The 15,369-nt window shown below is 51.3% G+C and overlaps 1 protein-coding gene across 5 annotated transcripts in view; it reads right to left on the bottom strand.

Moving 5' to 3' along the window:
• Window positions 1-15,369, bottom strand: part of LOC116951005 (uncharacterized) — a 376,180-nt gene that overhangs the window by 301,692 nt on the left and 59,119 nt on the right. For all 5 annotated transcript variants that reach the window (XM_076073279.1, XM_076073278.1, XM_076073280.1 and 2 more), the window contains exon 4: window positions 9,408-9,513. In XM_076073279.1, the coding sequence (XP_075929394.1) occupies window positions 9,408-9,513 (106 nt within the window). The remainder of the gene's footprint in view (window positions 1-9,407; window positions 9,514-15,369) is intronic.

Genomic DNA, 15,369 nt, shown 5'->3' with positions numbered 1-15,369 from the left:
CGTCAAATCCCTTTGATGGCTTTACATCACCGTCATCGACGACGTGTTTATCCGGGCGATGGTTAAAACATAACCTGTAAGCGCTTGCGGAAATGATCGTTCGAGAGAAGCAACGCTCAAGAGGGGGGGGTGCGCGATTTTGAGACGGGAATTCATGCAACAAAAAGGGATCCTTGCACATCCTACACAATAATCAAAAGCACGAGTGCACATGCATTATCCATAAAAATATATTTATACCGGTTGACATATTTCCCCAAAGGCTCCAGGATTAAAACAAAATCCCAAGGTTCCATTCCGAAGCACTGCCTGTACATACGTTTGTTGACATTCTTTCGCACCGTACGTGGCCAACCGTGCCGATCGGAGGTGATGGAGGGGGAAGGACAAAGCGTCTCATAGGTAAAGGTGCAGCCCTGCAATTGCTTATTCCAATTACTTGCTCACGCCTATCCTGACGGAAGGGCCTCTTGACTAGAGGTAGCTCTAAAGAGCAGCTATAGATGTGTGTTTTGGCCTACTCTTCCATGCTGGTCATGACGTCTTTGGAAGGGGTGAGAGTACCTCAACATTAGAGGGGTTTGGCTTTGGGTGTAAAAAAAAAAAAATTAGGGAACCCGGAGGAAACGGAAGAAGTGGCGCTCAGCACCACCACCTTTCAGCGCCAGACCTAGCACACCTGGCAAGCCCCGGCGTGGTCTCCCATCCGAGGAATAACCAGGCTCAAACGCAGTTGCCTTCCAAGATCTGACGAGTTCGGGGCACATTAAGGGCGAATGGGTTGTCGTCGGCAAGAACCGGCCCGTGTGCAATGAACACATCCGGTGAGGTTCAGTGAGGGGTAAACATTTCTTGTAATCATTTAGGATATGGCCAGCAGGCAGCAGATGCTAAAGAAGCCTAACTCTCATTAATGACGAGGAAAATAAATACACACGCATACAAAGATTCCCCCATATAGCCTTAACAGACTGTTGAGTCAAGTACTGTCAGCGAGCACCTATGAAGGCCGGCACGGCACACGAGGGGGTGGGTGGCCAGCATCCCGCCCGGCCGCCTTTGTCTCCCCAGTGGCGATGTTTACACACCGTACCAAGTACTCATTCGAGGCTGAATCGACCCAGGGGAGGCCCAGGACGGGTTCAGATAATCGTCGCTGGTGTTGGCCGTGAGCGGGAATCGAACCCGGGTCGCCAGGTTCATAGCGCAGCGCGCTAACCGCTACACTACCGCTCCCCACACATACAAACGCACACACGCGCACGCATTACGCACACACGCGCATGCACGCAGCCCACTGAACACCACCGCGGCATAACAACAGCGGCTTTTTTTTTAAACAAATGTTTCTCCGTTGTTCGCTCCCTTTTATTGTTGTTGTTCACGTTTCAGGCCCCGAAAGGGAGCTGGACCTCGTTAGAGAAGGAGCCGCTAAAACAAATCAATGTCGGCACGTTTTTTTTTCCTTCTTTCGCTCTCCCCTTGACGTCAACCGACGGCTGGAGAGCAAAGAGGAAACCCAACCGGGCAAGATGAGAAAACTCAAAAGGCTAACGCCGCGGACAGACGAACACAGACGCCTCGAGAGAGACCGTACCTCACCGGAAAGCCGAGCGACGAACTTTCCCGAACTTCAGAAATTGTTTTTTTTTGTTTTCCCCTTTCGAAGCGCTTAACGGTACCCGCCGCGGCGCTCGCAAAAGAAAATTCGCCGTGGCGTGACCGTGCGGAAGGCCCCCGGGACGCGGCAGCTGCCCTGGCCAAAAAAGCCCAGCCCACACGACGACCAAGCGGAATGTGTTACGTGAAACGCTTCCTTTTTTAAACGCGGCTTGGAAAGAGGCGAGAGGAGCGGCGGCGGGGGGGGGGTAGGGGAAATAAAAAAAAATTAAACGGGGCAGTGCCACGAGTTACGTTGCCACTAAAAATATTTGTGTAGCTTACGTACCGCCCCGTGGTATGACCGACTCGCCACGTGGAAAGCAAAAAACTCGACGAGTAAAATATAAATGTTACTGGACATTTAAAAAGAAAAAAAATTGGGCACGGACAAGCCGGCTGCCATTCAACAAGCGTCACACTTGGCAATGGCAATTTGGATTCGCTCGGATTTATTGGGAACGGCGTCTAAACGCAACCGGATCTCAACACGCGGCAAAACACATTTGGGGCGTGCGCTGTGTGGAAACAGGAGGCGTGTGTATAGGCAAACAAAGACAAAGATCCCCCGTATAGCCTTAACAGACTGTTGGGGCAAGTGCTGTTAGAAAGCATCTATGAAGGCCGGAACGGTACACGAGGGGGCCAGCATCATGCCCTACCGCCTTTATCTCCCTAGTAGCAATGTTTATACAACTCACCAGGTACTCATTTGAGGCTGAGTAGACCTAGGGGAGGCCCGGGACCGGTTCAGATAATCGTCACTGGTGTTGCCCATTAGCGGGTCGCCGGGTTCGTAGCGCAGCGCGCTAACCAGTACACTACAGCTCCACACAAACATTATGCGCACACGCACGCATACATACAATTGACATGCATTTATATAATACAGACAGTCATAGGCAAGTGGAGAAGAGGAAGGTCTTTGGGCCTGGACTCGAAACAGAGGCAGGAAGTCCATGACACAGATGGCCGGATGGAGGGAGCTCCAGACCCACAGAGGGAGCAGAGGAAAAACAATGAACTCGTTGCACACAGCAAATTGCTCGCCACAAACGCACCACAATAACCTCGCCATATCTCGCCAACGAGCATCGACCATTATCACGCAAACTCCGCTCCATCCTCGCAGCAGAAGCGGCTTTTGGCTCAGCCGTCGAACAAAGACGGTCGCCGCATCGCGCGTTTTCTGATGCGCTTCTGCGGCCGTCTGGAACGCTCTTCCTTCAGATATTAAGGAAGCCACTGGAGCTATGCACTTATAAATAATCTAGATTGAAAATTCATTTATTTAGAACTGATTTTTGTGTTTAGTTTGTTGTCCTTCCTCTGCACCTCCGAGTAGCGCGGTTGGCTACGTACGGTGCGAAATAAGTTCAACGTACGCACGCACATAGGTTTACTCCGGCCTTCAAAAGAAGTCCTTGGTTGCTGGAGTATGGAGTCCACGAAGGAGAGGTCGAGTGTAAAAGTGAGATTAGAAGGGAGAGGAGGTAGGCAGGTCTTCACGGTAGGTAGAGGAGATAGGTCGGTAGGTCTTCATCTTCGCTGAAGAACAGCGGGGGTGAATCTTGTCGATGATCCATGATGGAACTGTGCAAAGAGGATCGGAGTATCGTGGTGGTGGTACAGTCGCATTTACAGGTGTGACCGAGAGGTCTAGCAGCAGCATTTTGGATCAGGGAAGTTGCCGAATCGAATTTTTTTTACCAATCCACTTGTTCACCCAGGAAAGCATCAGGACGCCATGGTGGTGAGATGTTAACTCCCTCGCCTGGTATGCAGGAGGTCTCGGTTTCGATCCCTATCCTGACGACACCTGTATATTTGAAGTTTGCATGTTCTCCCCGTGGTCGCGTGGATTTTTCTCCACGTCCTTCGGTTTTTCCCTCCACATTTAGAATTATGCGTTTAGAGCATTCGGCTGCTATAAATGTCCACGTGATAAGACACTTTGTTGAGCTATCGTTCATGGCCCGGTCGCTGCGCAAAAATGGCTACGTAGATCAGTGGGCCTTACCTTGTAAAATAAAAATAAGTGTTTCGTTGAGTTTTTCACTGGGTCTCTTGACGCTCTTTCAGGAGGGTCCTGCCAAATCTCGCAGTACGGGGAGGGGGCGGTTGCGGTGTATAATCCCAAACGATACATTTGCGGTGCAATTCTTCAAAATTTGGCTCATTTGGACCATGACGCCGCTCCGCCTGACTGCATGCACGTACGTACGCATGTTGAACTTCTTGTCCGCGCCGAGCCAAGCCAACCGCGCTAACCGAGGCTGGAGACGAGAGAACGAGAGACTCTGCATCGGCGACAGTCCCAAGCCTCTGGGCTCATCGGCCGTCGCGACGCGCGCATTTATTTGAGCGACGAATCGAAAGGGGAGGCCCACGGGCAGTTGACGGCACGCGAGCATGCGCGGCCGTCGGCACGAATGGAGACGCGATGCTAGCGCCGGTGCCGCAGTTCAAGCCGCGGTCAGTTATTGCCGGAAGCAGCCCCGACGACTTGCGTCGAATACGGGAGCTGGCTTCCCCCCCCCCCCCCCGCTCGCTGACGAGGCGGACGCGAAGCCGCAGGGAGCGAGAGAGCGTCAGTCGGAACACCCTAAACGCGCGGTGCGTCGTGGGAATTAGACATCCAATCGAGCTTGAAAGTAACCCCGCAAACACGAAACCGCCGCTGAATTACGCGACGATAATATTTTTTTGCGAGCTTCTGTTTGCATTTTGTTTTTCAGAGGTAGTTGGAGGGATGGGAGGGCTTCTTTTTTTCTCTCATTTTAATCACACTGCCCTGACCGCCGCCCCCCCCCCTCCCCATTTATTTCCATCCACCCATCATTTCGTTGCTTGCACAATGTTAGGACACATTTCACCCCGGCTCCCATCCTGCTCAATCGGGGGAAGGAAACGAGATTCTCCATTGATGTCAGCCACGGGCACAAGCGGACAAAGGTGCACTGGAGCGTGGTTGTATTGGGATAGCTGAGTGGAGTAGTCCGCTTGCTCCACCAGAGTACACGTGGTTGTATCGGGGTAGCTGAGTGGAGTAGTCCGCTTGCTCCACCAGAGTACACGTGGTTGTATCGGGGTAGCTTAGTGGAGTAGTCCGCTTGCTTCACCAGTGTACACGTGGTTGTATCGGGGTAGCTGAGTGGAGTAGTCCGCTTGCTCCACCAGAGTACACGTGGTTGTATTGGGGCAGTCATCAGTGATAGGTGATGGGTTCCGCATTCGCAGTCTGGCAAGTTATAAATGAGTCCACCACGATTTGTTCATCGGCTGATCGTGCGCGGTGGGGAAAACTGTGGGCACTCCCACTTCATCCACGACGTCCCGTCAGTGTGAAAGACGATGCCAGACACCAACACCCCACCCTCTGAAGCTCTCCCCTCTCGTGGTTCTGCCAGCAGTGAAGTGAATATGAAATTGCAGGACTGCACCTTTACCGTTCGCAGCTATACGCTCAGAATAATTTACAGGTTCCCGCCGTACACAAACGATCGCTCGCACAGACAAATACACACAAAGCCACACGCAGAATTGAAACGCACAATTTGATAGACAGCACTGCCCGTCCTATTTTTATCCAAATAAAAAAAATAATCGCAGCCTCGGCACTGTAACCGAGGTCAGCGCCGGCGGCGGTGCCGGCGTTATCGCTTCCGCGGCGAATATCGGCGGGGAAGGGGTGGGGGGGGAACGCTTCACTGGTGCCAGCCGGCCTTTCACCAACGACTCACGCCAGGTCCCCCCCTCCCACCTCCCTCCCTGGCCGTCGGGTTCCGCTTACCCCCTCCCCCCCCCCGCGCCGCGGATGAAGTTGGAACGCCGCCGTCATTGCCCCGTCTGTACGTGGAACTTCTTTCGCGCCGTACGTAGCCAACCGCGCCAATCGGAGGTGCGGGGAACTCGGAGGTGCGGCGCGGGGAGGCGAGTTCCCGACCTCGCCGCGCCCCGATGGGAATCGACGTAAGGCAGTCATCGGGTTGATCGATGATGCGGGGGGACTCACTCCGGTCACTCCGCTCGCTGGCGGTCAGTCGTCTCCGCGTCACTCTTCTATCACCACTGCCGCGGTTATCATTTCTACGCGTTCGCATTCTTCGAGTTTATAAAGCCGCGCCAGGAGACCCCCGCACGCTTTGCGTCTCCGCAGACAGAGCTCTCGTACGACGCTCGCTCCCCTGCACCCCCCCCCCCCCCCCCAATGCCGTGAAATCTCTCCGTCACTGCTACCAACCGCCCGTTCCTTGACCCCCCCCCCCCTCATAACGTGACCCCCACGAGCCCCAACTTCTCGCACCCGTGGCCGCTGCTCCCGTGAACGTCCACTCGTCCATTCCCCGCTGCCCATGCCGAGTACTCCGTCGACCAGAATGACTCTTTCATCTCGTCTGCAGGGTGTTCAACCAACCACCACACCTGCGGGTCGCATCACCTTCTGGCCAGTATGGAAGAGTAGGCCAAGCACTCCGGAGCAGTGCTCCCAAGCGGAGGCCCTTCTGCCAGCAGTGGTGCGAGCAAGCAATTGAAGGGCTGCGCCGTCACCCTTCCACGAGCAACCAAAACGTCTTTGCGATATAAACGCTCCGTGGCATCTGTTGCCAGTGTCAGTGATAACCCTTGAATGTTACTCAAGTGTATCATTATCTTTAGAGAGGGAGCGGCAATCTGCAAACACAACGAGCAATCTGCCCGTTCCACGTCAAAGCACCGATCCAGGACCACCGAGATCCTGCGCTTGAATCCAGGGCTCGGCTGCCCGAGATGAACGGTGCGTGCAAGTGTGCACGGTAGTGCCTGGTGCAGCGATGTGTAAACATCGCAACTCGGGAGACATAGGTGGGCCCGGGTGTGGCGCTGGCCGCCCACCCCCTCGTGTGCCGTGTCAGTCTTCATAGGTGCTCGCTTAGAGCACTTGCTCCTACGGTCTCTTAAGGCTATATGGGTGAATTTTGTCCTTGTAGTGGTTTCGCGCACTGCGCTATGAAGCCAACCACTTGGGTTCAATTCCTGGCCATGGCGAACATCAGTGGTAAGTGATATCCTAATGTGGTTCTGAGCCTTTCCGTGGTGCTGGCCACCCACCCCCTCGTGTAGCTTTCCAGCCTTTCATTGGTGCTCGCTAACAGCTCTTATTATTAGTTCGTTAATGGCTTGCATGACTAGTAGAGCTCAGCGGTGGGGTGCAGGAGATCCCATGCCGCACCACAAACCTTGCGATCCGAGTTCAATTTCCAGGCATGGCTAACACCAGTAAGCCTCAAATGAGTACCTGGTGTGATGTGTAACCATCGCCAATGGGGAGGCAAAGGCGGCCGGGCATGGTGATGGGCCCTCCACTTGTGTGCCGTGCCGGCCTTCATAGAGATGCTCGCTAACAGCACTTGTCACAAAAGTATGTTACAGCTATACAGGGGATCTTTGTCTTCCCAGCGTAAGGGCCCAGAACATTACTGCACAGGTTCACATTACACAAACACAGCTGTTTGCGTGGGTAGCGGAGGTCCTTGTCGCAATTTAATTTGTCCAGTGTTGTTCAGAAGGTCAAAGGGTTAAATCTAAAGAATGGCAATTACTTTTACCCTGACTATCAGTGAGGGAAGCCACACGCACATACAAAGATCCTCCATATAGCCTTAACAGACTGTAGGGGCAAGTGCTGCTAGCGGACACCTATGAAGGCCGGTAACGGTACACGAGGGGGTGGGTGGCCAGCACCACGCCCGACCGCCTTTGTATCCCTAGTGGCAATGTTTACACACCGCACCTAGTACTCATTTGAGGCTGAGTCGACCTAGGGGAGGCCCGGGACCGGTTAAGATAATCGCCACTGGTGTTGGCCGTGAGCGGGAATCGAACCCGTGTCGCCGGGTTCATAGCGCAGCGCGCTAACCGCTACACTACCGCTCCCCACACACGCACATACCCACACATACTCACACGCGCGCGCACACGTGCACCCGCCCGCACACACGCGCACACACACACACAACTCCGGAGCACAGTAACTGAACGAGCCTCAATTAAGGAGGCCAAGCGCATCTCATTTTCAATCAATCTCTGGCAAAGCACTTGCTCACACCGCATTTTTTTTTTTTATATTTGCCTACGTCGATAAGCTGTGAAATATTAATGTGGAATTCTTAAGTAATGACATTGTGCAGGGGAATTAATACGGGGGCCCCGCTTATGTATTTATGCCGCACGGCAAAAAGCGAAGAAATGTATAATAATATTATTGCCAAAGCGAGGGGAGAACGAATGAAAGGAAAGCTAACGGCAATCAGTGGGTGACACGATGCGGCAGCTCCCTCATTAATCTTGAGCGCGTGCGTTTTTGACCTCATAACGCACACTTCACACGACAAAGGTCACCGTCGGCGCTCGCGTGGGGGCTGGTGGCAGGGGCGGGCATTTTCGGATGGAAAGTCGAGCAGACGTCGCCACGCGCGGGCAGAGAATCCACCATTCCCCGCCTCCACCATCACCCCCCCCGAACCCTCTTCATCAGCCTCGCCAATTCCTCCACGAATATCAAATCTCAACACCTCCGGCAAAACCGACTTTCTGTGCCAAAAAATTAACTGAGAAATACAAACAAAATGCGTATATATTTATAGAAAAATCACCGACCGTGCACCGATTGCGCTAAAATGAATCGCGGCCACGCAATGTAACTTGAAAACGATTCATTAAAAAAATGAAAGCCCTGGATAACGATAGTGCAGCGTGCTAACCACTATGCCACCATCACCCTCCCTCCCATGGCCTTGTGTAATTTTCACCGTATTGGCATTAGATATTTCCTTTTGTTGGAATCCGTCACTTCAATAACACAGCCTTATTGAATACGGAAAATATATAACCTCTACAATATACTTCTGAGAGTAGAGTACTTCCTAAAAGCTTTATCTTCAAGCCACACACAGGTGTGTAGACATAATATATAAGCGTTCCTTTTAAATCATCCAGCAGGCCAGAAAAACAACGCGCATCGATTGATCAATCAGCTGCAGAGACAAAGACTTGGTTTCCATAATTCCTTTATTTATTCAGGAAAGCTTCGGGAAGTCCCAACACAATTTTCAGGAGGGTCCTGTTTACCGTGTTTAGCCAATTTCTAATTTTGGTCAACTACACTCTTGAGAAAAATAGAAAGAAGAAACCCCCCCCCCCCCCAAGAATGATAACTTGCTCGTGAAAAAAAACACTCTTGTTGTACCACGCGTCGTTTCGCATCACGTGCGACGTCTGGCTTCAAGTAGCGCGGTGGTAACTCGGAGGGCCTGGCTTCGATTCCTTGACTCTGGCGCCTCTTTTGTGCGGAGTTTGTACGTTCTCCCCCTGTTCTGCATGGGTTTCCCCTGGGTTCTCCAGTTTCCTCGCTTAGCTAAAAAGCACAACCCCCCCCAGCGTAATTGGCCCAATATCCCAATGCTTGAAAGCCAAAGCGCAACTGCAAAAAACTTGCATTACCCTCCTAAAAAAGGGATCTTGAGTGAGTCTTTCCTGGCAGTACCAGCAAAATGATAAAGAGCGCTGGGAGCTTTTGTCAGAAAGCGGAATCAACCCACGTGGGGCACAATCGTTGACACATCGTGCCAGACAGCACGGGGTCCGCCCTGAAAACCGCGTCGGGAGAGCATGCGTGGCACAACCGCGAAAAACCGGTGGCCACGTGTGTTACTTGCTGTACTGCCTCCCAAAGGTTTACTTTCTTTGACCCCCTCAACCCAACTCACCGGCTTCCGCGGCTGCCGCCAGCAGAGAGGCTTCATCCGGAAAATCGAGTTCAAGCATGAGGTCATCATCATCGAGCTCGCAGGACGGCTGACGCCTCGAGGCATCCTGCAAATATCCACCCACAAAACACACGCGTGCGCACACACACAAAACAAACAGCACGGAAATTAGACTCCCAGAGTTTATGCAATCCCAGGCCGCAGGCTCACGAAGGACGGCAGATAACCGTGTCGATGAGCGAGCAAAGCAGTGGACGTTTTCGCCACTCCAGGCAGGTGCGCAAACTCACGAGCACCGCCGATTAGCGCAGGCCGGCTAAGTACAGTGCGAAAGAAGTTCAACACGAGCATGCACGTATGTTGAACTGCGATCGTGCCGTACGTAGCCGACCGCGTTAATCGGAAGGTGGCGATCGCCACGGTCGGCCGTTTGTCGGAGCACAGGGACCGTACCGCTGAGATCCTGCGTATATGAGTCGCGCTTTATTTTAGCCGCCCGTGATTAAAACGGCTTTTTGTTTCTTTTCCAAAATAATTTCATAGGTGCTCGCTAACAGCACTTGCCCCTCCAGTCTGTTAAGGCTATAGGGGGATCTTTGTCTTTGTATGTGGACCCCCCTAAAGAAACATCTTCGCCGGTTAGAAACATTTAGGCTGGCCTGCCTACGATCCATCCTGGGTTTAACCAGGCTGGATTGTGTGAGCTCACAAATCCTTGAAAGATCTGGGCAAAGTCCCATCGGTGAGCTCCTCTGGCAGGCAAGGCTGCGTTGGCTGGGTCATGTAGCCCACATGCCCAGCCACCGCATGCCGAAACAGCTTTTGTTCGGCCGGATAGGGGGCTAAACGGGCGCGGCACAGTTCAGTTCATTTCAGTTCAGTTCATTTATTTGGTATAGCCCTGTGAGCCATTCGGCTCTTGAATCGGGTGCAACCGCAACAAACAAAAACATTAACAAGAAAAAAACATCTTAAAGTGACTATGTGACTGTGCAAACAGAAAATCCAGGAAAAAACATCAAAATATTCCTGAAAAAGCACCGTACACGAACGCTGTGTGCAAAAATCCCAGTGGGATGCAAGTCAAACAACAACAACCACAAGACAACTTAGATTAAGGCCATCAGTCTAACTCTGTACTACAACAAACAAAAACATGCCCAAACCAAAAAACTTTTCGAAATCACCAAAATAAAGCCATAAATGCAATGTAACAGTGATCATAGGGACTGTGACCGAATTTTTAACAATAAACTACATAAATAACATGTAACACCAAACCCTAGAGCCATAGCTGGCTGCATGAGTCACTCCACAACAACAGGAGCATCAGTCGGAGTATCACATTTTTAAATGCACCTTTATGATCAGCACACTAAATCAAAATACAGATAATACTTTGCAGCGGTCATCTGGAGTGAAACATTAATTTTATTTTAGGCCACTGAATAGCAGTGGCAGCTAGGGGTGTACAACTCCTCTAGAGCAGTTTTGAGTGAAGATCTCATAGGTAGTGATTCAAGTTGCAGTTTATTGGCAATAGCATTCCAGACCCTGGGGGCTAGATAAGAGATGGAGTGATGTGGTACAAGAGCATGTGGAGCTGAGTGGATTTGCCTATGACTAGTACAGCAGTGTCAAGATTGGCCTCTGTGGAGGAGGCTCGTGAAGGACGCTACTGGGCAGTTGGAGGCAGTCGCCCTCCAACAACAACGGAGGGCGGAGGAGCGACGCTCACAACAACGAGCGGAGCGCCGGAAAGCTAATACACAGCAAGTTGGCACAGTAGGAGGCATAGGTGGTGCATCAGTCAGTCATCTCGGTCATCTTAGTCAGTCGACCCGTGGCACCCGGGTCTGCCCCGTGATCTCCTGCCAGCGGGCGTTCGACACTTCATGTGGCCTGGCACAAGCGTCGTGGTGACGTCACCGCCACTTAGTGGCGAATGGCGGTTGTTGTTGTTGTCTTTGTGTACGTGTTCACGTGCGTTGCGGCTCTTGAAATATTGAGTTTTGTACCGAATTCGAAAAAAATGGCCTTTCTTATTTTGGGTGCCCATCCTTGCACTCGGGGGAAGGTTGGGGGAGGGGAAGGCAAAAATAAAAGGGGGGCCGGGGGGGGTGAAGGGAAGGGGTGGAGGTACCTTAATACCTGAATAAATCATCTTAAAAATCAATGCCCACTGGAGGAGACGCCCTGAAGGGGGTTGAAACCGAGTTTTTAAAGGTAGCGGAGGTGATGGTCTCAGCTCGATCGATAATGACCGCACAACAACAACAACAAACCCCCCGCCCATCACACTGAAGTTGATTATTCGCTTCATGTGGCCATATTCCAGCTGACACAAGGATGAATATGGGATTGACCGTCACGCAACAAACGACGCCGTAGCCTAGAGTGCCAAGACACCCCCCCCCCACCACCACCGCCCCCCCCCCCCCCCCCAAGCTGTGTGTGGGATAGTCGGGCCGGGTTCTTCAGGAAATAAATCTCACGGGGGAAAAAAAAAATCTGCCGCAGCCATTCGCGGGTCCGCGTGGCAACGCTACCACACCACTCCGTGAGGTTTCCTCGTGGATTATCTCCGTCCCGTGACAATGCCAATAGCGCAACTGCGACAAATCGAAATTTTAAAAAAATCATTAGAAAATTGGAAGGAAAACGTTTTTTTTTTTTACACGCTCTATGCTGAAAAAGCATAATTTCTCGACCGGGTGTTTGGTAAAAGCTCGGGAGTTCCGTTGGGACTGCCGCTGCAGCGATGGGTGGCAAATCAAACGATAATGGGGCCTTAAAAGCTGGCTCAGCGCAATCTCACGGACAATAAACGCGACGGGGACACCTGAGAGGCGTGGCGTGACGTTGAGCGACCGCAGACGCGGCAGCGTTAGGACGCTGTATAAGTTCAAAATCGTAATTACATCATCGCCGACGCTCGCTCGCTCACTCGTTAAGCTTTGGAAAGACACACAACACCAGTCGCAGCTCCCGCCAGCATCGAGGCATTGGTGCTCATCTCCACTTTTCAGCCCTGAGCCAGCGGTGGGAATTCCTATGGCGAGTCTATTCCATAGAGCTACCACTGCTGACGTCCCCGCAAAGTGGCGACTCATTTTATCGACCGCGTAGGGATGATGGGGCTGGGTAAACCCCCTACCCCCCCCCCCCGCCCCACCCACCAACCAGACTTTAAAATTGCAAACCTTCAATCTGTGAGTCGCTGGGCTCAACTCGCTGGAGCCGGCCGGCCAGATTGTGCGGACATTTGCGCACCTTAAAACTCTGCCTCTCGTATTTGGGAGGAAGAATCCAATTTCTGAACGGTTTTATTTGTTTCTCCCCCCCACATACCCCCCCCCCCCCACCATTTTTTGTAAAATATAACAAAATGTTCAAAAAATATTTTGGCACCAGAGGTTTCATAAAGCTGTGGGGGGAGGGGGGGACAATTGTCGGTGTCGGTAAAGCGTTGTCAGTCGAATTTATGAAACTGTGCAGCGATGAAACCTCCTGTGTGCATGTGAGCCTCCAAGGGTAGAACAGGGATGCGTGTACAATTGCGTGCCGTGTTTGTGTGTGTGTATGTGTGTGTATGTATGTGCCTGCGTTCGTGTGCGTGTGGGGGCAGCTACGAAGCTGGCAACCCGAGTGAGATTCCCGCCCACGGCCAACACCAGTGACGATTATCTAAACTGGTCCTGGGTTTCCCCTAGGTTGACTCAGCCTCAAATGAGAACCTGGTGTGGTGTGTAAATAGCACCACTGGGGAGACAAAGGCGGCCGGGCGAGGTGTTGGCCACCCACTCCCTCGTGCGCCGTTCCGGCCTTCATAGGTGCTCGCAAACAGCACTTGCCCCAACAGTCTGCTTAGGCTATACAGGAGGTCTTTGTTTTGTGTGTGTGTGTATTCCTGGTTCTTTCGGTAAAGTCACGTAGAAGGGAAACAATCTGAACAAACATCTGAACAAACTGTCAAATCTCTCTCCGTGGTGCTAACGTTAAAAATAACCGCCACTTTTTTCAAATTTTCTTGTTGTGGTTTTCACACCTGATGATGATTGCTTGTGTTGCAGTCGAAACGTCGTGAGAATGTTATTGTTTTATATTTGTGTTATTTTATTGTTTCCCTTCTACGTGACTTTACCGAAAGAACCAAGAATATGAATCCCTGCAGTCACGAAAGCTTTAAATCAAAATTGTGTGCGCGTGTTCAAATTATGGGGACAGCAGTGGCCTAGTTAGTGCGCCGCTTCAAAAATCCGTCAACCGGAGTTCAATTCCCATCCACTGCAACATCAGCAGCGAGCGATGTCAGAACCAGTCCTGGTTCTCCCACATCTTTACTCAACCATAAACAAGTGTGCTGGATGCAGTTGGTAAACATTAGCAACTGGGGAGACAAAGGCAGCCGGGCGTGGTGCTCGACACATCACCCTCTCGTGCGTCCGCTCCAGCGTTATAACAGGTCCCAAAAGCCTGTACAGGCTACGCGGTAGATGTTTGGCCTTTGTGCGTTCCGAGTGCGTTACAAGTGTGCATCTTGTGAGCCAAACTTTGCTGGTGTGACATCAGGCTCACTATCAAACCACGCAAAGACAGTCACGCACGGAGCGGCGCGCACACACAAGCATCACGTGAAGCGTTTTGTTTGAGAAACATGGGCTGCTGCTTGCACGGCTGCCACTGCTGCCACTGCTGGCACGGTTGCCCGCGCAACTGTGTGTCTTGCCAGCTGCCACCAATGCATCCCACGCCTCCGATGAACGCGGTTGGCTTTGTAAAGTTGTCGAAATAAGTTTAAAAAAAAAACACACACACGCGCTCATCAGTACGGAACCATATTGCAGTTCCACTCATCACGGAATGGTTTGGCAGCCGGTTAAGTTGCACAAGAGGTAGATACGTATTGTTATTATTAGTTTGGGTGCCAAGTTATGGGTGTCTCTGTTATTTGGTATGCCTTCCAGTCCGCAAATGAAATGAAGACTACAGTCTACAGTGAGGGAAAAAAGTATTTGATCCCCTGCTGATTTTGTACGTTTGCCCACTGACAAAGAAATGATCAGTCTATGATTTTAATGGTAGGTTTATTTGAAAAGTGAGAGACAGAATAAAAAAAAGAACATCCAGAAAAACGCATGTCAAAAATGTTATAAATTGATTTGCATTTTAATGAGGGAAATAAGTATTTGATCCCCTCTCAATCAGAAAGATTTCTGGCTCCCAGGTGTCTTTTATACAGGTAACGAGCTGAGATTAGGAGCACACTCTTAAAGGAAATGATCCTAATCTCAGCTTGTTACCTGTATAAAAGACACCTGTCCACAGAAGCAATCAATCAATCAGATTCCAAACTCTCCACCATGGCCAAGACCAAAGAGCTCTCCAAGGATGTCAGGGACAAGATTGTAGACCTACACAAGGCTGGAATGGGCTACAAGACATTGTCAAGGAGCTTGGTGAGAAGGTGACAACAGTTGGTGCGATTATTCGCAAATGGAAGAAACACAAAATAACTGTAAATCTCCTTCGGCCTGGGGCTCCATGCAAGATCTCACCTCGTGGAGTTGCAATGATCATGAGAACGGTGAGGAATCAGCTCAGAACTACACGGGAGGATCTTGTCAATGATCTCAAGGCAGCTGGGTCCATAGCCACCAAGAAAACAATTGGTAACACACTACGCCGTGAAGGACTGAAATCCTGCAGCGCCAGCAAGGTCCCCCTGCTCAAGAAAGCACATATACATGCCCGTCTGAAGTTTGCCAATGAACATCTGAATGATTCAGAGGACAACTGGGTGAAAGTGTTGTGGTCAGATGAGACCAAAATGGAGCTCTTTGGCATCAACTCAACTCGCCGTGTTTGGAGGAGGAGGAATGCTACCTATGACCCAAAGAACACTATCCCCACCGTCAAACATGGAGGTGGAAACATTATGCTTTGGGGGTGTTTTTCTGCT

The sequence above is a fragment of the Petromyzon marinus genome, chromosome 41 (assembly GCF_048934315.1).
Source record: "Petromyzon marinus isolate PM22_M1 ecotype Great Lakes invasive population chromosome 41, UKy_Petmar_22M1.pri1.0, whole genome shotgun sequence".
Classification (NCBI taxonomy): domain Eukaryota; kingdom Metazoa; phylum Chordata; class Hyperoartia; order Petromyzontiformes; family Petromyzontidae; genus Petromyzon; species Petromyzon marinus.
Note: the sequence above shows the minus strand (reverse complement) of the source record. Positions and strands in the feature narration are given on the sequence as shown.